This window comes from Eublepharis macularius, chromosome 1, assembly GCF_028583425.1.
Source record: "Eublepharis macularius isolate TG4126 chromosome 1, MPM_Emac_v1.0, whole genome shotgun sequence".
Classification (NCBI taxonomy): domain Eukaryota; kingdom Metazoa; phylum Chordata; class Lepidosauria; order Squamata; family Eublepharidae; genus Eublepharis; species Eublepharis macularius.
The window spans coordinates 134,000,423-134,022,759 of record NC_072790.1 but is presented as its reverse complement, the minus strand read 5'-3'; the positions used below and the strand labels follow the sequence as shown (position 1 = coordinate 134,022,759).

At 39.5% G+C, this 22,337-nt stretch overlaps 1 protein-coding gene across 1 annotated transcript in view; it reads right to left on the bottom strand.

The window, feature by feature from the left end:
* ARID1B (AT-rich interaction domain 1B) overlaps nucleotides 1-22,337 on the bottom strand; it is a 599,087-nt gene that overhangs the window by 65,812 nt on the left and 510,938 nt on the right. The window contains exon 11 of the mRNA XM_054969949.1: nucleotides 13,036-13,181. Coding sequence (XP_054825924.1) covers nucleotides 13,036-13,181 — 146 coding nt within the window. The remainder of the gene's footprint in view (nucleotides 1-13,035; nucleotides 13,182-22,337) is intronic.

The window sequence follows — 22,337 nt, the reverse complement described above, 5'->3', positions numbered from 1 at the left end:
CCCCCTTTCCTTGCTTCCTTCACTCTTTCCCACCTACTAGCCAACCTACCTTTATCTGACCCCATCTTCAGCTTTCCCTCCTTCCCTGCTCCTGGCAGTTTCTCCCCAGAAAAAGTCTATCTAAGTTGCACTGTGGAGAACCTGCAAGGACTTGCTAGGGGCATCTCACTTTCCCCTGTATCTTCCACCCAACACTATTTCCTTATTCCCAACCCCTGGTAACCCTACTTCCTTGTCTCCTTCCCACTCACCACCCAATCTACATTATACCTAGCCTCTTATTTTTTTACTACATTTATACCTTTCTTTTCTCCACAAAGCAGCTTACATAATTATCTTGCATTTTATCTTCCGTACAACAACCTTGTGAGGAAGGTAACATTGAGAAAGAGTGATGAGTCCAAGGTGACCAACACGATTCCATGACAAAGTGGGGATTGAACCTGGTCTCCCAGATTGTAGTCTGAAACTCTGAAACACTACACCACAATGACTTTTCTGGGGTGGCTAATGTTGAACAGTAGTGAGCAGCCAGGCCCAGGTGAGTTATGGAACTCACATGGTATCACCTTGTCTAGTGGTTGCTGCCAGGTCTGACCCTGATTCTCCCTCACAGGTCAAAATCACACTGGAAAAGGCCCTGCCCCTCACCTTTCACTGACAGAAACCATGGCTTCAATAATGTTATGGTTGCTTAGCAACAGCCACAGAGGGCATTTATTTCTTGCAGCTACAGGAGCTGCTACTATTATTTTGAGAGTCCCCCCCCACAGTGTTTTTAAAAAAGATTTCAGACTTTTCTGCAAACCTGAGGCTTTTCTCATATTTGTAAAAAGATCTGCCTTCTCTGTTCATGGCTCCAATCTCTGGAATTAAATATTCACAGCTTTGGCCATATTGAAAATTATATATATTAATGAAATAAGGGCTGTCAGGCCTGGCCTTGGACCTAGCAGAAGACTAGGGGTGGGGACATGGGCAGCCGTCAGTGATAGTATGATGTCACTTCTGGGAAAAGCCCAGAAGTGACATCACACCTCTTTAAGAACTGCCAGAAATGGAAAGCCACAGAGTTTCCAGTGATTCCTAGAGAGACATGACATCTCTAGGGAGAACCCAGAAGTGATATCATGCTGTTTATTTATTTATTTATTTACTTAAATTTATAGTCTGCCCTCCCCAACCAAGTGGGCTCAGGGCGGATCACAACAATTTAAAACACACTACACAATTCACCAGCAGTAGCCATTGAAAATATAAATAATACATATCATTCATTTAAAACATATATTAGCACCATGTAAATACAGCTATCAAAAATAAAAACATAGCAGCACGTTATACATTCACCTATCACTGTCTATAGAGCAGATTACAGCAATCATATAAAGATATGAGATGACTTTGGGTGGGAGGGCACAGAATCTCACCCCCCCCCACTAAGGGGGAGGGGCACCGCCCAGCATCACCCATATGCCTGGCAGAACAGCTCCGTCTTGCAGGCCCGGCGAAATGACAACAAGTCCTGATGGGCCCTGGTCTCGCAAGACAGAGCGTTCCACCAGGTTGGGGCCAGGGCCGAAAACGCCCTGGCCCTGGTCGATGCTAGGTGGGCCTCCGTAGGGCCAGGGATCTTTAACAGATGTTTGTCACTTGAGCGAAGAGTCCTCTGGGGCTCATATGGGGAGAGGCGGTCCCACAGGTACGACGGTCCCAGTCCACTTAGGGCTTTATAGGTTGGCCCAACAGCCATTTTAGCTTTTTTTCTCACACCACCACTCAGAGCAGCAGCATGAAAGACGACCCCACTGTGGGGGCTGTCAATGCGAATGACATATGCAAGATTTATTCCTGCCTCCACCACCCTGTTCATGTCTCCATTGCCAGCACACACAGATCTGACTTAAGAGATTGGCGCTCTGAACTGAACTCTTGCAGCCACACATCTCATTAAAGGATAGCTCTATGAGCTAATAATTCAGATATTATTTTATTAGTGGACAGAGGTATGACTGATTCTCACATCAGCTACTTCAACTAATAAATTAAAGTCTGAATTGGACCTTGTGATCTGTTATTTGAAGCACAATGAAATCATTATTATGCCATAAAATATCCCATAATATTTCTCTGAATCTCTTTAAGTTATCAAATCCCAGACCTGCAACATACTCAACTGCAGCTACATTCTTCCCCTTGTAAATTATTCTGTAGAGCTGCTCTGTGGTTGACATGGGCATTCAACTCTTTTCCTTCTTAAAAGAGTCAGCTGGGAACACAGTGGAATAGATAATTCTCAGTCAAGGTAACACCCTACAGATGTGTGCCAAAGAAAATGTTCCTTTTAAAAAGTGTTTTGAAGATGTGAGAACTATATTATAAAATCATTGTTCTACTTTTCTTGAAATCCCACCTTCAAATTAAAGAGAAAAAAAGTATTCAGATCAGAGTCAGTGCACTTGCTATGCACTCACACCTATATACACATACAAACGGTATGGGATTTTTGCTCCAAATTCTGAAATTCACTTTTCACTGCATACAGAATCATGGAATTGTAGAGCTGGAAGGGTCCCACAGGTCATCTAGTCCACTCCCTGCATGGTGCAGGAAATTCAGGGCTACCCCTCCCTGGGAAATCCCAGGGTTACTCCTGCTGAATGCCCAGAGGAAAGCAGAAAATCTCCAGGATTCCTGGCCTAAATGAAAATACTTTTCTGATCTCAAAAGTGGTGATCAGTATTACCCCAGATACATAAGAAAGGGCAAAAGGGGAAAAGGGGAAAAAAACCCAACTTGAGAATAAAGTCAAGATATCTTGGTCTCTGGTTTGCACATGAACATACACTGGGAATTTAACTATGGTCCAGGACAGAATGGTAGTCCTTTGTCATTATCTTTGATGAATGACGGCTCCTCAGTCTATGCAGAATTGATTTATAACCATTATTTGGAGCTTCACTTTTTAAGTGACCCATATACAACCTGCCTAGTCTGAAAAAGAAAAACTTCTAATACTGATATAGTTATTGCTTCATGTTTGTGTGAATATGATTCTGACCACTGAAAAAGACCCTTAGGGCTGAAACAACCTTGGGTCTTTTGGTTAATATACATCTGTAAACATTATTGTGATTCTCTATTATTAGACATGCAACTTCATCTGGTTATTTTTAATCCTAAGATTTTGTGCCCTGTGTAATAAATAATTGTATCTTATTTTTTCCTTGCTCAACCTCTTGGTTCCTCACATAAGAAAGGGCTCAAGAGCTGAGCACTGGCTCATCCTTTCCTGCCCTCCCTTTTGCAATCTGCCTAAGTTCTTTTTAAAATATTCTAATTTTAAAATGTCTTGCCCATCAAGGGCCTTCGACCAGGTAATAATACTTAAGGATTTAGTTCTTTCTGTTCTTCTTTATCACACACTCCAACTTCCTACTTCTGCTGCCAAAGTCCTTCAGTTCTCCCATCACTCAGGCATGTGATAATTTACATCAAATCCAGGTTTGCCAGGTTCTTTGGGGGGCAAAACTGGGGGACAGGGGAGCAGTGGGAACTTACCCCGAATTTATTTATTTATTAGATTTTTTTGGTCACTGCTCACCCTAAGGTCTTCCAGTAACTTACAATAATCGACAATATAAATGCATCAAAACCCAACATAATATCAGATAACATATATTAAATTTAAAATATCAATCACATTAATTACCTTAAAATATGTAACTCAGCACCATACCATCATTAGAAACAACCCCAAAACATATGGTTAACCTCCAAAGGCCAACCTGAACAATTTATTCAAGCCAGACAATGGCACTCCTGGTATACAAAACCAGTCACAAAAAGGAATAACTCCCATGGGAGAAATACACTTATCACTGTGCAAACAATTTATAACATTTAAAGTGCTGAAGTGCTAATTCATTAAGAATACTATGTCACTTTTCATACAAAAGCATTTCATCACAATACAAGCAATAATGTTACAACCAACACTACACTCCCCGCACTACTACAGAAGTCCAATAAACGTGTGAAGGAGGTAACTCCGGGAAAGCCTTAAGGTGAGTATTCAATAGTGTCTGAGAGTCTCTTATGAATAGATTCTTCTTTTCTCTTGTTTTCTGTCATACAGCTGAACCGGTGGAAGGATGGAAATCCGAAGAATCCATGCCCGACCTGGGGCCGGTTATCGACAATGCAGATTTTGTCCCACAGACTTCCTCAGGGGCATAACAACAGTCCACTTTATCTGATGCAATTTATTCCTATAACCCGGAGGGTGACGGCGATATCTTCAATTGCACCATCTGTTAGCTAGGAAGCATAGTTTAAAAAAGACAGAGCTGGCAAATATCGCTCTGCAGAGGGTTTGTTAATTTCAACTTCACTTCCCTGAAGGCTCTGTCTATTTCACCTCCCCTTTGGGAGGATTGTTATTATTACCAGGGCCTGGAGGGATTTGTTATCTTTCCGCCGGGCTTGTAAAACAGAGATGTTCCACCAGGCATAAGGTTGGGCCCCCACTGGCCACACTAAAGATCTGTCCACCACCCTACATATGAGCCAGGGCTTGAAAAGCAGTATTTTATCATCGCCATCTGAAGAAAAGCTGTATTGTATAGTTGTTTTAATGTCATTTGTATAATGTTTTACCTGTTTTTAACTATTATTTATGTAAATTGAAATGTTGTACTCCGCCCTGAGCCCGTCTGGTGGGGAGGGTGGACTAAAAATCTAATAAATAAATAAATAAATATTATTATTACATTCCTTAGTCTCAACTATAACCAACTATAGTCTCAACTATAACCAACTTTATGTGTAAACTCACATTCTTCCCTTTCTATTCTTCTGTCTCATGCCCCAAGCATTACTAAAGCAAGGAACTCATTTTTTTATTTTGAAACTCTGTAATGCAATAATGGCTCTATATGCATATGGTGTGAGATAGAGCATATATGGTCTTCCATAGAGACCCATCTGCTGAAGTTGGGGACTATATTATACATTGTTGCTGCTGGGGGAAGGCAGCTTTCGTCATATCTTATTAATTTTTTAAGGTTTTTAATGTTTTTACATTGTATCATGCACCACCTTGGGGACTAGATATGGTTGAAAGATGGTTAAAATCACTACCCTAAATAAATAACTACACTTGTACTGAAGGAATATACTGTAATAAAACCAAGCGTAAATTATATGCATATTTTACACAGTGCTTTGTTTTTGATAAGGAAATAGTATCTCTCTAGGAGTTAAACTTGTTTCTTTGTTTCCACCCTGAAATAAACACAAGACAACAAATCTCAACACAGCTGCATTAATTGGTGGGCAGAGGAATTGTGCGTCGCTATGGAACATACAGACTGTATAACTAAAACTGCACATTTCTGTAACTATACAAACATGGTAAAAATAACAGGGAGGGATAAATAAAAGTGCACAGCAAAATGTGACAGATATCTGAGAATTATAAAACATAGCCTGCTTGTTATTAGGCAGCTTTGCTTTTCTGCACAATTGTGATGCAGCCTTCTACTCAGCAGCCAACATGTGGGAGAACAAGCCAAAGGGGAAGGGGGGAGTTTTAAAAACACTTCACAGATTGCCCACTACAAAATGATTATTGCACATATTCATGTATTACTATGTTTTTGAAAATAATTAGTTTTAATTACAGCAGTGAGAGAGTGAGCAAGACTCTGGCGAATAAGCTGGCAAGCTTCATGGTGCTAATTTGCTAATATCTTTAGCATCACATCACTGCAGGTTGGGAGAATGGGTCTGCCAAAAAACCTACCCAGCCATGTGCCATATGAGTTTATAGCTAACTGCATTCTCAATACTCATCCCTGAACTGCCAGAGATTTCTAAGGGCCCATTTTTATGTTGTTATGGTGCATTTGCAGCCCAATCATGCCTTAAAAGTCATCATAATGCAGAATTATTACTTAGCTTTCAAAAATACCACTTAAGAGTCTTAAATACATTAAGAATGAGGAAATCCGCCCCCCCCCCCCATTTAATGTAATGAATGAAAAAAAGGTTATCGGAATCGGCTAAACTTCCTAGTCTTTCTGTAGGAATGGATGTAAACCCACAGCTAAGCAACCAAAGATAGTATATAGAGGACTGAATACAAAAAGCCACCTGAATTACAGATCGGAACTAATGTACATATTCCATGGATGGTTTCTAAGGTTGAATCAGAGGGGCATTTGGTGGCTGGCACATATTCCATACCCAAATTAGATTGCTTTATGGACAGTATGACCTTTTTGCCAATTCATTTGCAACAAGTTTGCATGAAGCCACTACAGACTTTCCATACATGGCTTGAGTGGAGTTGGGCAATTTGGGTAAGTGGCACATTATTCAAATGCTCACAGTAAAATGGGGCTGGAAAAAAACATTTGGGAAAAAGCTGAGTGATTCGTTATGACCCACAATGAGAAAGTTTATAAAGATTTTTTTCAAGAAATACGCGGGATACTGATCCTTTGAAACATGTTTACCCTTTTTCTTGGCTTGATCCAGTAACAGTATATGTAATTGATTGGCTCTCTATCATGCATTTTGCTTCTGATGCACATCCCCCTTGGCATCATGATAATCATGCCCATGACTACTGGATTGAGGTAACTGTGAGCCAAGCTACAAGTGACGCCTTACACAAGTTGGACACTTGTCAGCTTCCCTCAAGTTTTTATGGGAAATGTAGGCATCCTGGTTTTACAGCTTGGCTCTCCATTACAGCTGCAAGACCAGGATGCTTACATTTCCCATCAAAACTTGAGGGAAACTGACAAGTGTCCAACCTGTGTCAGGCATCACTTGTAGCTTGGCTCTCAGTCATCTAGACAGGAAAGTCTCAAGGTAGTTTCTCAAGGGATTCTAAGAAAGCCTTTCTTCATCCTTTCCTTCAATCTGCTTTGTCACATGAACATTCTCAAGAAATTTGCAGCTGGCATCCCTTTGGTTTCTAAGCCAAATGGGCATTATTTTGAAACCCCTTCCCAGGAAGTAGAAGTACACCATTGTCTCAAACAGTGGTAAATTAAGGCAAGCGTGCATGCACACACACTCTCACATATGATTCCTTCCATGCGGAACTGACCTATTTTAAAATATTAAAAAGAAATTATCAGTGAAATATATGACTGAAAAAGTATTGCTATGTACAGAACAGATTCCAGGAACAAGTTTCAGGCTTTATTATTAGAAACTGAAAGTAAGAATAATTGCAAAAAGAAAATATGGGTCAAGGTCCTAAAGTAGCTCTGCTTCTCCAGACTTATAATGTCAAAGGCAACACCAATGAAAATTGAGCTACAGTCTATTATTATTATTAGTATTAGTATTATTGGCTCAAGGGTGCTCCATCCATATTAAAAAACAGTGCAATACCTTAGCAAAAAGTTCAAACATTGTCATTCGCATCTATGTTGGCAAGACAGAATCTCAGACCTTCAAATCTATTTCTCTTCCTTACCTTATTCTATTCCTTATCTCAAACATCTTTTTTAAAGTAAAAAGGAGGAGTGGTTTATGATCATGTGAAAAGTTAGCAACAAGCAGGGCTTTTTTTTCTGGGGAAAGAGGTGGTGGAACTCAGTGGGTTGCCCGCGGAGGAAATGGTCACATGGCTGGTGGCCCCGCCCCCTGATCTCCAGACAGAGGGGAGTTGAGATTGCTCTCCGTGCTGCTCAACTTCGCAGAGGGCAATCTCAACTCCCCCATCTGGAGATCAGGGGGCGGGGCCACCAGCCATGTGACCATTTTCAAGAGGTTCCGGAACTCCGTTCCCCCACGTTCCCCCTGAAAAAAAGCCCTGGCAACAAGGTATAAAACATTTCACACTACAACTGATCTAAGGTACAGACCTGTATAGTCAACCTTCTGTATGCATAGAGACTGACCTATGCTGAAAACACTGATCAGCCTATAGAGGAAGAACCCAAATTCCAAAGCAAATCATTAACTCTTTTAGAGGAACTTGGACTTTAGCGCCTTTGGACTATTTAGCAGGGCCTGATAGAAAGGGAGCCGTCTAGTCACACTTCAGGAAGTTTAACCAATTTTCATTTATTGTATTTGTAGCCTCTTCCGTCTTTGAAGAGCACAGCATCACAGCAACCTTGAGAGGAGTTTTGGCTGGGAAACAAATTACTTGCCCAAGGTCTTCATATAAACATATACTGAGTTAGATCACCGGTCCATCTAAGTCCAGTATTACATATGCTGAGAGTTACTGGCTCTCTAGCATCTTAGGCAGAGCTTTTCCTTGACCTATTACTGAGAACTTTTTAACAGGAACTGCTGGGGAATGAACATGGGACTGGAAAAAAGAAGTAAGAATAATTGGCCACGGGCAAAGACTAGACTTTGCAAAGAAAAAACTGTGTCAGTATTTTTGTCACCAGACCATAAATATTTCTTTTAAGCATTCCTACAATGTAATGGGCAGGAGATTTGAAAAGATGGATTCAAAATTCTAAATCAGTAAGCTCTTGCTTTATGTGTGGATTTACATTGGTACATTGTTGGCTGACCCAATGATCTTGTCAAGACACAAGAATAGCTGCATGGAACTCCCTAATTCACAGCAGTGCAAAACAGTTAATATACATGCAAAGTTCTTCGTGTGCCTAGATTGTTTCCCCCACTAAATGACTGAGAAACGTCAGGTTCAATGCATATCCCTATAGTCTGGAACACATCTGTTAAGGGAAGTAAGCAGCAGCAAAAAAACCCAAAGACTGTTTGATGTTAATCCAGTTTTTAAAAGCAAAAGTAAAAAATAATACCTTTTTGTAGCTATAATAAACAGTAATTAGAAAAACCTAACTGCATCACAGGTATATTGCCATGTAATTAGCAGTGCATTACCATTTTCACTTTAAAATGGAATTAATCCCCAATAGGGTGAGCTACTAAAAAATCCTGCTCTGCATGGAATAAAATTTTAATATGTTTTTAAAAAGAAATTTCCCTACTGCTTACCATTTTTTCCTTGGCACAGCAACTGAAGAAACAATTGACATATTCATATTCACACTAACTCTATTTAAATAACTGCTTGCTCATTGAAGCTTACAACAATTTGTTACTCACTACTCAAGAGACTTTTGAGGGGGAGGGTTCTTCTATACTGTCTAAGAGCCATGTTTTCTTAATGGAACAGAGAGACGGTTCAAGTGCCAGAAGCTTAAACTGGTGTCTGTAGCACCAAATAAATTCCACTGGTAGATCTACAATAATTATCTTTTGTTTGCCCTTTTCTGCTACAGAGCTGCAATCTGGAGCCATGTGATTAATTTTGAAAAGTAAATCACATGCCAGAAGCTAGACTTTTAAGGCTTTGCTAATGTCAACAGACTCCATTAAATGCCACTAGATTAAAACTCAGTATCACAAAATTACTCATATTATATTCCTACAAACAAACAAACAAACAAACAAACAAACAAACAAACAAACAAACAAACAAACAAACAAACAAACAAACAAACAAACAAGTTAAATTATACATTACAGCTTTCACACAAATTTAAGGGTATACAGTTGCTGGTTGCTAAATTAGAATTTAAACAACTATTCAATGACACTTTTGTGCAAAGATTTAGCACTCTGCTACAATAATGATCAAATCTTATCAGTGTGTGAATATTTTAAACTGATCTGCCTAATTCAGTTTTAGACAGCTCTGATTCTACTAACTCTTCAACAAATGATGTCTCTAATTCTGGAAATCCCTACTGCAGTGTTCCTTTTATCTTACACAGCTGCATTTGGGGAGAGGGGAAAATATTCACCATTATAGATTTTGTATACATAATAGATTTCTTTACCAGTTACAAAAAGACTGTGGAGAATGGTCAGACTTATAGAAAAATTCCTGTTGGCCAATGAAATAAGAGGTTTCTAGAAATGTATCAGCCTTCGACCTGGCTGCTGTGAACCATCAGCACAATTACTGTGATTCTCATTTGGATTTCAGCTGCTGAATTACTATTTAAAAGTTACTGCCTTACAGTATATTATTTTAAGTTCTTATTTATGATTGCTTGACTGATTGCTTGGCTGTTACTTTGGTTTGTTGGCTCATTCTTATGGCCAATGGCTGAAACAAATACAGATAACTGTTACTAAAGTTGCTATTACTGTAGTTCACCTTTCTATGGGGTGAACTCTGAATTAAGAAATATGAAAGAAAAAACCTTAGAGATGCACAGGCTGGTTCCCCAAAAGGAAGGAAAGGAGGAAGGGTCAGAGGCAGTTAAATTATTTACAAATCCAGTATTTTGGCATGTATAACACAATAAAAATACTATGACTACCACACACACAAAAAAGACTGCTAGGATAAATAGCCCTGCACTGAACAGATTTCCACTGTATGAAATAACGAATGGCTGAATTATCTGAACAAAAAAACCCCTCTGTGAATCTTCCTTTAAACTGTTTATTCCTTTGCAATACATAAATCTTCGTGGGCAGGGCACTCTGCCATCTGTTTGTTGTTGGTTATTTTTGCAGCTCTGGGGGCCAGAGGAAAAGGGGCAAAAATGACTGCCGCTAAACAGCAAGCCAGAATTTATAGCACAGTTTCAATGCTCAAAAGTAATTTTATTTCAGCCAGGCAGACAAAAAACATAACTACATAACCCAAACACAGTATTACCTGGGACAGCTCTAGTAGGGGAAAGCAAACTGTTATCTAATGGTCTATTCAATAGATTTCTACCCTCCTTTCTATATGGACTAAAAGTGTGCAGCTAGGGCAAACAAATGGCCTCCTGCCTAACACCAAGAAAGGCAATTTTATTTTACTTTAAAATACCCTCTGTCTCTGATTAACAATTGTTGTTCTCTACTTTACCCTTTCTGCAAACACACCATGCCTTTCTCAAATTATGGTTTAGAGGGTAAAAAAGCAGGCAAACAACATGGTGGTTACTTTATTTCACTGGTGGAGTCCCATTAGAGACTCCATCATTTAAACAATATTTTTAAAATAAATAGGTTCAAATCCTGGAAATGTTCTGCCATATATGTGAACTTCATTTTTGGTCTTTGCTATATTTGCCACAGGTACAGAAACAACTGAGCTTACCCCAGAATGGACACAGGCACTGCTTCTACATTGCTTAGTTCAGGCATCTTCCATCAGTCACTGAATTGCCACAAATCCAGAGGAGTTAGCCGTGTTAGTCTGTAGTAGCAAAATAATGAGTCCAGTAGCACCTTTAAGACTAACCAACTTTATTGTAGCGTAAGCTTTTGAGAGTCACAGATACATCTGATGAAGAGAGCTGTGGGTCTTGAAAGCTTATGCTACAATAAAGTTGGTTAGTCTTAAAGGTGCTACTGGACTCCTTACTTGAATTGCCACAAGACTCTGCTGCAAATGATGCAGCTGTCTGTGCTCTAGATACTCACTCCATTCAATTGTGAAATGCTGCATTTCAAGATCTAACCACACTTATAATTACCACATGAGCCCTCTGATCAATAAATAGAAGTACTACATGAGCTAAGTGAATTTGCTAATGTTATAGATGCCATGATCAGAGATCAGGTGGGCATGAAGATAATTCTAAAATCCACAAAAAAACCTTCTTATGATAAAAGATTGACTTTGATGAAACTAAAGACATGGCTTGAGGAATGAAAATGCTCTGCACTGTGTTAAATCACTGACCAGAAATCCTACAGCCATTAAATGCCCAACCTATACAGAATAAAACTCTTAGTAACACGTCCTCAAAGAAAACACTAGCTAATACAACTCTGTTGCAACCACAGTATATCTATTGGTGCTGTCAGTGTGGTAGTTCTAGACACAAAGCAGAGATTGCAGGTTGCCCTGCAAGGCAGCAGCATGCAAGGATTACAATAAAATGGACTTTTTTCTAGAGTCTGTAAATGTGCAGTTAACAGTGTCTCAGAAGTTGCCTCTGAGGAGAATGAGCATACTGGACCTTCTGTCCAAGTTCTCAGTATTATCTAAGTGTGTAGTTCTCTGAATTGCCTGGTGTGATTCACTGATTCCAGTTCCCTATACACTATAATTCCTCATCACTTGTTCATGCTACTATTTTCTGCTAATTATCTGCCACTATATTCTTCAGAAATACACCCAGGAGGGGTATGGTGAGTCTCCCATTGCTATAAAAGAATACTTTGCTGTTAGTCTTCAATACAAAGATCATAAGACTCATGTAGAGTCCAAAAAGGTGTTTCAATTCACTGAAAAGAAACATTATTCTAGACCATAATAGCATGGAACCTGGAAATTATAGAAAGTTCACACATGGACATTACTATTGAATTTCCAGATGTCTTCACTGATAGAAGTACGGTTGCCAATCTCCAGGTGGGGCTTGGAGTTCTCCTGGACTTACAGTTGATCTATGGATGACATTTTCCTCCAGGAAAAATAAGTGCAAAATTATCCTGTGGTTAATTTTGAAATTTTTGTACATTGTAATGGACAAAATATAATTACTGGGATGTTCATTACACTTCAGTTCTGAATTTCCAAATGCAGTTTACCAATTTCTGGCACCTTAATATCTAATTCCAACCTTAGAAACTGTCAACTATTTTTGATATGTAACAAAAACATTGTTAAATTGCAGGGCCACCAACTTTAAGACCACTGTGGTTGTTCTTTTCTTTTTCTGAAAAAAGATGGTCTCCTTTCAGACCTAACCTCCAAAGTTGCCATATTCTGGGCTGTATTGCCGTGGTCTTGGCATTGTACAATGCCAAGACCACGGCAATACAGCCCGGAAAACCCCCAACAACCATCGTTCTCCGGCCGTGAAAGCCTTCGACAATACATTGCCATATTCTGCTTATATGAAAGAATACAAGAGGATTTGAAGAGGTAGCAGAAACATATTAACTGGAAACTCTCAAATTATACAGCACTATCCCAGCTGCCAAGGAGAAACCCTTTGTACCATTCAAGGATTCTACCTTTGAAAAGTCTGCTGCTCCAGAAGTGTTACCCACCATTACCTGTGGAACTGTTCACCATGTTAGGTGCCACGCTGTAAGGAGGAGCTTGAGGGTTCATCAGGCTGGAGTTGTTGTTCATTGGCTGGCTGTAGGGAGAGCTGGATCCCATGATGCTGCTTTGATTCATAACAGGGAAGCTGCCTTGCCTGAGTGAAGAGAAAGCACACACACGTGTACAAGCTCTTATTATCCTTCTTACTACACAGGAACTTTAATTAGTCAGAGAAGTCAAACTTCAGCATTCAGATACCTAAGGAAGAGGCAGCCTGTTAGTGTTTGCCTGAAGTGGGAAAGACAGCTATTTGTTGGGTGCTTATTAAATGAATTAATAATTAGCTCAATTTCGGGCTTGGTCTACAAGCTAATATTAAATAAACATGCATATCTTTAAATGGAATACATGCTAATTTAACATGGACAAAAAAACCTGATATATGTACAGAGGCTAAGGTTCTTGCATGGCCACATATATACAACATGAAAGAAGCACAGAAAAGAGAAAGGAGCGCTTGCCATTGGTGGCCCTATGAGGGCAGAAAGGCAGAGTAAAAATCTATTTAATCATTAATTAATGCCTTTAGAAAAGAATTTTTTTTATTCCACTTGGTGTTCCATATAATAAAAGCAAGTCATAATAAAAATAAAATTAAATGGATGTGTGCATGCAATCACACAAATATGCTGATGCTTTTTCTGTATGAAAACAATTAACGGTGTGTGGGATGGTTGCTTTAAAGCAGTCTGTATATCAACAAAAACTACAGACATGCACAGCTGTACCGTAAGGTTCTCTTGAAATAGCTTTAATGGAACTAATGAATACAATCACAGGAATGTTGCTTTTTGCCCTTGCCCCCAAATCCTGTGTTGCAGGGCTAATGTATAAATATATGAAAAGATTTTTCATTAAGCTTCAAATGCTTGGGAGTGTAATGGGGAAGTACTCTCTAGCATCAAGGGAACTATAGGAAAGTATCCAATCAATGAGCAGAAATGTTCACAGAGTATTTTTCTGAACAAATATTTATCTTGACCTACATGAGCCCCCAGCTCTTCTCAGATGTTTGTATATAAAAGCAGTTATGTGGTCTGATTTTAATACTTTCTGCACTGATAAACATATGCTTAAGATAGGGTTTAACACTCATACTTAACAGTACAATCCTAAACATACTTGAAGCTCTTTGAAGTCCACTGATGTCAATGGGTTTAAAAGGGTGTAACTGCTTAGGACTGCATTGTAAATCAAGGAAACATTCCAGTTCTGATTTCCCCCATAGTAAATAAATTTGATAAACGTATTGAAGCATGCTCTGTACAGTCTCTCTATGACAGCTGATCAGTGACAGCCATTTCACACAAGCAACAAGATCAACATGATATACAAAGACCAAGGCTCCTTGTAGGAGGAAAGACTTCTGCCATTTTTCTTACCAAGAATAGAGCAACACCACAAAGTATGAGCAGGACACATACAATAAATGCAGTTGACAAATAAAAAATATAAGTAACCCCCAGCAACTAAAGATGGGGCGGGGAAAATGAACCTGATATTCTCAGGAGCAGAAAAACACAATTTTCAGTAATGTCCTAAATGATCCTCTCACCACAATGTTCTTCCAAAAGCCTCTACCAACCTAAAGACCCACATAAGTTAGTATTTATACCAGTTTGGTGTAGTGGTTAAGAGCGGTGGGACTCTAATCTGGAGAACTGGGTTTGATTCCACACTCCTCCATTTGAAGCTGGCTGGGTGACCCTGGGTCAGTCACAGCTTCCTGAAGCTCTCTCAACCCCACCCACCTCACAGGGTATTTGTTGTGGGGATAATAATGTCATACTTTGTAAACCACTCTGAGTGGTTAAGTTGCCCTGAAGGGGAGTATATAAATCAAGTTGTTGTTGTTGTTGTTGTTGTTGTTAAGATTATGAGGAGGATGAGGAGGATGAGGATGAGGATGCAATTTAACACTCAAACACATGTGGAAAATACTATTTTATTTATATTATTTTAATGTTGGGGTAAGAAAAGGTTAAATAACACTGGGTTTAATATTTCCTGATGTGCTCTGCACTTCTTCAAAGTGGTAGAGAATGTGTGGAATATATAAGGAAGATTTTTTAAAGTCAGGTTTGTCTTTAGCTGTACAGAAGAAAAACTTCTTTGCTTCAGTGAAAGAAGCAAAGGATTTTCTTTGATATGGAGGCAATTGATATACAATGTCATTTCACTGACACAGCTTGTGATAAACTGTGAGTATATATTTAAAATGCACAGTTGTGCAATTCTCTAAAGGAAAAAGACAAAGGGGAAAAATGGGTAAGACTATTTGGCGATAATGAAAGGTTTTTCTTATGTACAGGTTTTTATGTACATAGTGTATCTTTAAAAATCTTTAAAAATGTTCTAAAAATGTGGTAAAACCTGTTATGTAGATCAACTTTAAGTGTCACCCGCCCCTCACACATCTAATGTTCCTATTCTGCATTAACAATATAAATGAAGAGCGCATTAAGGCCAAAGCAGAAATGAAAAAGGGCCATCTAATAAAAAATGCTGCTTATCAAAATTAATTGTGTGTTTTTCATGTAAACCTGTATCAGCCATTATGTAAACAGCACTTTGGAGGATCCAGCACTTTTCAAGGACTCATATGCATTTCTTTTTAAGGCTTCAAGGAAATCTGACTCAAAGGGAATTTAGATCAGCATCTGGTAAACAAATTTAAGAAAGTATTATTCTAATATCAACAAACTGCTACTACTGATATTTAATTTGCTATAATCTCAGGGCCAAGCTACACATGACGAATGACACTTGAATGGCAAGTGGATTTAGTGGAGGGCAAGTGAACAGGGAGAAATACACTTGCTGTTCAAGTGTCATTCGTCATGTGTAGCTTGGCCCTCAGGTTCTCTAATCATGGGATTCCACGAAGACAGAGAATTTTGTCCACATAGACCTAGGGACCTTCTGCATATTAACTAGGCAAAGAAACAAATATGTAGGAAGATTACCAATGTCTAACAAGAGCAACATTGCCAAAACAGAGAAGAAAGTAAACAAACAACATCCCACCAAAACTCTAGGCAGGTTACAAACAAACAAACAAACAACCCCCCCCCCCGAACTACAGTTGTGAAAAGATGATATAAAGCCTGTAGGAGGCATGGAGGGTCAACTAGTCCAAGCCATACCACAGCTTAAACCATATAAACAACACAAGCTAAATTACAGTTCCCCCCTCTTTTTTTTAAAATAAATTATTTTATTATTAACTTGTAACATAGAAACTATAATAATAACAATATTAAATACTCAAATCTCAACCAAATCGTAATACAGAGATAATCTTATCAATATATATATAATTTTAAACTTTCATCCAATCATGAAATGAGAAACATACCTTTATAACAGTAACCTTCTTGGTATAGTTTCCCAATAGTTATGTTTACCAGAAACCCCACATTTCCATTTCTATAACTTCTTGAAATCTCAGTTTTGTTAGTAAAAGTTCGTTTTTAGCTAGAAAATCAAAAAAAGGTTCCCATTTTGTATAAAAATTTGTATTTCTTGTTGGGTTGGCTTGAAGATACAGCTTCTCAGTTATCTTGTCCATCAGTAGGAAGTCCCAAACCTTGTTATACCAGGTGTTAATTGTAGGGATTGACTTTGACTTCCAGTGTGATGCCAGTGATGTTTTAGCTGCATTGAGCAATATTATAATTAGATCTTTTCTGATAGAAGGTATAACCAAGTCCTTCCAGATGCCCCAAAAAATGATTTCCGGCTTTAAAGGTATTCTGTAGGATGTTATATGCTCAATTTGATCTAATATTTTGTTCCAGAATCCTGTAATATAGCGACATTTCCACCAACAGTGAGGATAGCCACTTACTTCCCCACATTGTTTCCAACATAAAGGGCTAGTCCTAGAATATACTTTGGATAACTTTTGTGGGGTGAGATACCAAAGGTTGATAATTTTATATGATTGAAGGTCAGCATTAATGATTTGTGAGTTGAGCAAACCTGAGGAAGTTCCCCTCTCTCTAATGGTACAACTACTAACCTATAGGCTGTGAGCTAACCATACTGAACTGCAAAGCAGAATTCCAAAATGACAGTTGCACAAAAAGAAAAGAGGGATGATGCTATACATACCAACAGTATTAGTTCCTACAAGTTTGGTAGAACCCACTCATACAATTCAGGGCTCATAACAAAAGAAAGTGAAAAAACAACCCAGTTATTTTGAGATTAATGCTATAAAATCATAGTTGTATCTCCCTATCACCATCATAATGCATTAATTTTCCTAAAGAATCACAGCTTTTCAGCAATTCACTGCAGAAGATCCATGTGAGAAAACATGTTTGGACTGGTGCTGTAACAATACATACCTTTCATCCTGTTCTGTTTTTGTGTGACCTATCTGGTTTAGGGACTGCAACCCGAGGCAACCGCACACATTGTACCTTTCCCCCTTGTATCTCTGTGTAAGGAAACCCTAGAGGATACAGATATGCCTCAGGGGATTCTTCCTCTGCTGTGTTTGTGTTACAGTTAGCAACTTCGGTATAGCTTCCTCCTGTGAGTGAAGAGTAATCCCACTCTTCTGCCAGAAGTAGCTTCAGAGCTACACTCTGAAGACCAACTTTGTTTCTGCTGCACTTCTAGTAACTGGAAGCAACCCCACTCCCAGTAATATCGTGATTCGTGACACATAACCTTCTGGTACTCATAAAGATAGAGGCAAAGTTCCTGAAGGAAAGGCCAGGTAGCATGCATGGTATTGAGAAGTGGGTGTAACAAGAAAAAAAATGTGACTCTGAAAAGAGGACCAAAAGAGTCCACTATGCTGACATCCAAATGTTATGTGAAGGTGGATGATAGAAGACTGTGTTCCTAACTCAATGAAAGCAGGGATGGAAATGACAAGGATCCTATCAAGGGGTAGATGCAAGATATATCCATTGTCCTGCTCTCAGCATATCTCCCCTTGACAGCTACATAAAGTTCCTATCCTCACCTTCCCAGCAATTTGGATATAGATACTGGAAACCCTATGTATCTTTCATATAAATTATGCAAACCACCAATCGTGTATAGTATAGCTAAAACATCTTGGTGTGTGAAATTAGTCAGGTTTATAATGTATGTTATGCAAAAACCCAATCTAGGCATGATATGGTGTCCTAGCTGACTAAATTGTCCTAAGGCAGCCTGTGACAGGGAACATCTAGGAGCAACAGTGCACTGGAATTTTATCTTTTCATTCTTACTCCAAAACTTATTCAAAGCTTTGACAATTGAATGTGACAAACTATGCTGATTCCATTGCAGAGTCCATTAAGAATGGAGGAGAGATCACCCAGCTTATTTTGATTAACCTCCAGGCCTGTAAACATCAATAAACATGCCCCAAAGCCACAGCTAAATATATTTATATATGCTTAAGGTCATAACATCATTTGTTGGTAACCCAAGTTAATTTTTTTTTAAAAAATGGGGGGGGGGATAATATGCTTCTGCCAACATTTATTTTCAACAAAGGGTTATTTGATCTACTCTCTCTGAAAGACTTAGCTTACAAACACACTTTCATTCAGTCTGTCCTCTGTAAACTAAACTCTATTGAAGCTAAATTGAAATTGGTTGTTAAGGTGTTTAAAACCTGTTTCTAAACCTGTAGTGGCATTTATAGATGAAAGCCTAACCATTCAGGCAGGGAGCAAATTCAATGAGCCACATGCAATACTCTGAAGATACCCTGGTTAAATTCAAGCCAGTGGGAGCATTTTTTGAGTAGCCGAAGCAGGATTTTTACTCTAGGCTAGGCAGTGGCAGTGATTAGACATAATAAGATTGGGGGAGGGGGGAGAAAACTTTTAAAATAAATAGGATATAGAATCTGCTGGAAGTAGTTAATGAAGCCTCACAGGTTCTCATACATTTACAAATAATTGCCAGGTGAATTACTGAATTCACAGTAGGATACACCATGACAATTTCTAAACTGCATTAGTCTCTTTTCCAGGTACTCATTTAAGGCAGGTCTGGAGCAAGCCAAAGGCTATAGCCAAAGAGTTTCTGTAGCTCTTAATCTGTAGCAATGCTCGCCAAGATCAAGAGAGGGATATGCAGCCAAGTCACCAACCACCTGATGAGAGTAGAGTAGGCTGTTTACCTTCTGGCCCCCTCTCCTCTTGTTCAAGACCTGAGGTCTCTGGCATGGGTAGAACTACCAGTGGAAAGGCACCGGCTCTGCACCTCCAAGCCAGAAACTGTACTGGCTGGTGATTATGTCATGAGTAGAAAAATCCCAGAACCCGAACAGAACACACTACAAGGTGTACAAAATGATATCTCTATATTCCATTCAATAAATGTGTACAATACATGCAATAAATACATATCCTCAACAACATGAATTTGCAGTCCGTGTATTTCTTCAATCCATTAGTTTATACAGTCCTCTTCCTACATAGTCCAGTAACTTATGAGAACTATATTTTATTTTAAAGCCCAATGGCTCCTGTGGCACTCAGTCAGAAGGCCAATTCGTTGCTTCCTCCTGACTGCAAGTTAATCCAATGCGCAATGATGCCTCCGGCTGAAACTCGCCCCACAATCGGCCAAGAAGTTGGCCGGGAGATTGGCAACGAGCCTGCCAGCTTCTTAATGTGCTCGTTTCGGCAATTTCTTCTTCACAGCCAGTATCTAGTCCAGCCACAATATTCATGTTACTAATCCATGTCCGAAATAGCACCTGCCCCTTGCAAGTGCTACTGCTGTTTAGCGTGACCCACTCATTGTGCATTGGATTAACTTGCAGTCAGGAGGAAGCAACGAATTGGCCTTCTGACTGAGTGCCACAGGAGCCATTGGGCTTTAAAATAAAATATAGTTCTCATAAGTTACTGGACTATGTAGGAAGAGGACTGTATAAACTAATGGATTGAAGAAATACACGGACTGCAAATTCATATTGTTGATATGTATTTATTGCATGTATTGTACACATTCATTGAATGGAATATAGAGATATCATTTTGTACACCTTGTAGTGTGTTCTGTTCGGGTTCTGGGATTTTTCTTGTTCAGGTTGGTTTGGACTGAACCCCTCCGCTCTTTTGTTGGTTCTGTGTCATGAGTAGGACTTTCTAAGATGGTGAGGGTTGAGTTTGGTCTCTTCAGCAACTAATTTTTCTTCCATTATATTGGCTGGGTGAGATCCAGCATACCCCTGATATAATGTGGAGGAGGTGATTCTGCACCTATTCCCCTAGAAACTGGGCAATACTGATGTGGGGAGCATCCACAGCATAGCCTGGGACTTACTGCATTACTACATAAGAACATAAGAACATAAGCAAAGCCATGTTGGATCAGGCCAGTGGCCCATCCAGTCCAACATTCTGTCACACACAGTGGCTAGAAATCCAGTGCCATCTAAAGGACTGTCAGTGAGGCCAGGACACCAGATGCCCTCCCACTGCCTTCCTTCCAGCACCAAGACAACAGAGCACCACCTCCCCACAAAGAGAATACCATCTATCTCCTGTGGCTAATAGCCACTGATGGACCTCTGCTCCATATATTTGTCCAGTCCCCTCTTGAAGCTGGCAATGCTTGTAGCTGCCACCACCTCCTGTGGCAACGAATTCCATGTGTTTATCACCCTTTGTGTAAAGTAGTATTTTCTTCTATCTGTTCTAACCCGACTGCTCAATAATTTCATAGAGTGCCCACGAGTTCTTGTATTGTGAGAAAGGGAAAAAAACACATCTTTCTCGACCTTCTCTAACCCGTGCATTATCTTGTAAACCTCTATCATGTCTCCCCTCAGTCGTCTTTTCTCCAGGCTAAAGAGCCCCAAGCGCCTCAATCTTTCCTCATAGGGAAAGTGTTCCAACCCTTTAATCATTTTAGTTGCCCTTCTCTGTACTTTTTCCAGTGCTATGATATCTTTTTTAAGGTGTGGCGACCAGAACTGTACACAGTACTCCAAATGAGGCCTCACCATCGATTTATACAGAGGCATTATGATACCGGCTGATTTGTTTTCAATCCCTTTCCTAATAACCCCTAGCATAGCATTAGCTTTTTTTATGGCAGTCGCACACTGTGCTGACGTTTTTAGTGAGTTATCTATCATGACTCCAAGATCTCTCTCTTGGTCAGTCTCCGCCAGTTCAGACCCCATCAACTTGTATTTATATTTTGGATTTTTGGTTCCAATGTGCATTACTTTGCACTTGGCTACATTGAACCTCATTTGCCACATGGATGCCCACTCTTCTAGCCTCGACAGATCCCTTTGGAGTGCCTCACAATCCTCTCTGGCTTTCACCACCCTGAACAATTTCGTGTCATCTGCAAATTTAGCCACTTCACTGCTTAATCCCAATTCCAAATCATTAATAAACAAGTTAAAAAGCATTGGACCCAATACCGACCCCTGTGGCACCCCACTGCTCACCACCCTCCACTGTGAGAAGTGCCCGTTTATACTCACTCTCTGTTTCCTATTAATTAGCCAGTTTTTGATCCACAAGAGGACTTGGCCCTTTATCCCATAGCTACTGAGCTTACTTAGGAGCCTTTGATGAGGAACTTTGTCAAAAGCTTTCTGGAAGTCAAGATAAACAATATCTATCGGGTCTCCCTTGTCCACTTGTTTGTTCACTCCCTCAAAGAACTCTAACAGATTGGTGAGACAAGATCTTCCCTTACAGAACCCATGCTGAGTTTTCCTCATCAGCTTTTGGCCCAGCTGTGTGGCTGTGGGTCTCACATTGCCAGCATGCATAAAAATATATTCTATGCACACAGAGTTCTGCATAACTTATTGGACTGCATACTACTATCTTTGCACATTGCAATAGTGATGAGGAGTTAGCACGAACAGCAGTTGCCATGCAGCGGACAATTAAAGGACCCATAGGGAAGGCACTTTATAATGTGAAATTAATTTTCTCAGAAGGCTCAAAATAAAAACTTTCTTCCTGCAAAGAACAACGTCAAAGTCAGATTTGCTAGTGACTGTGTATGAACAGCATTTTATTTATTTATATATTTATTCCCTACTTTTCTTCCCAATGGGAAGCCAAAGCAGCTTACAACATCATTCTCCCCTCCTCCATTTTATCTTCACAGCAACAACCTTGTGCATTAGGGTAGGCTCAAGAAAGTGACTGGTCAAGATCACCCAGTAATCTTCCATGGCCGAGTGGAGATTCAAATTCAGATCTCTCATGGCCCTACACCATGCTGGCTCAACTTTGTATTTTCC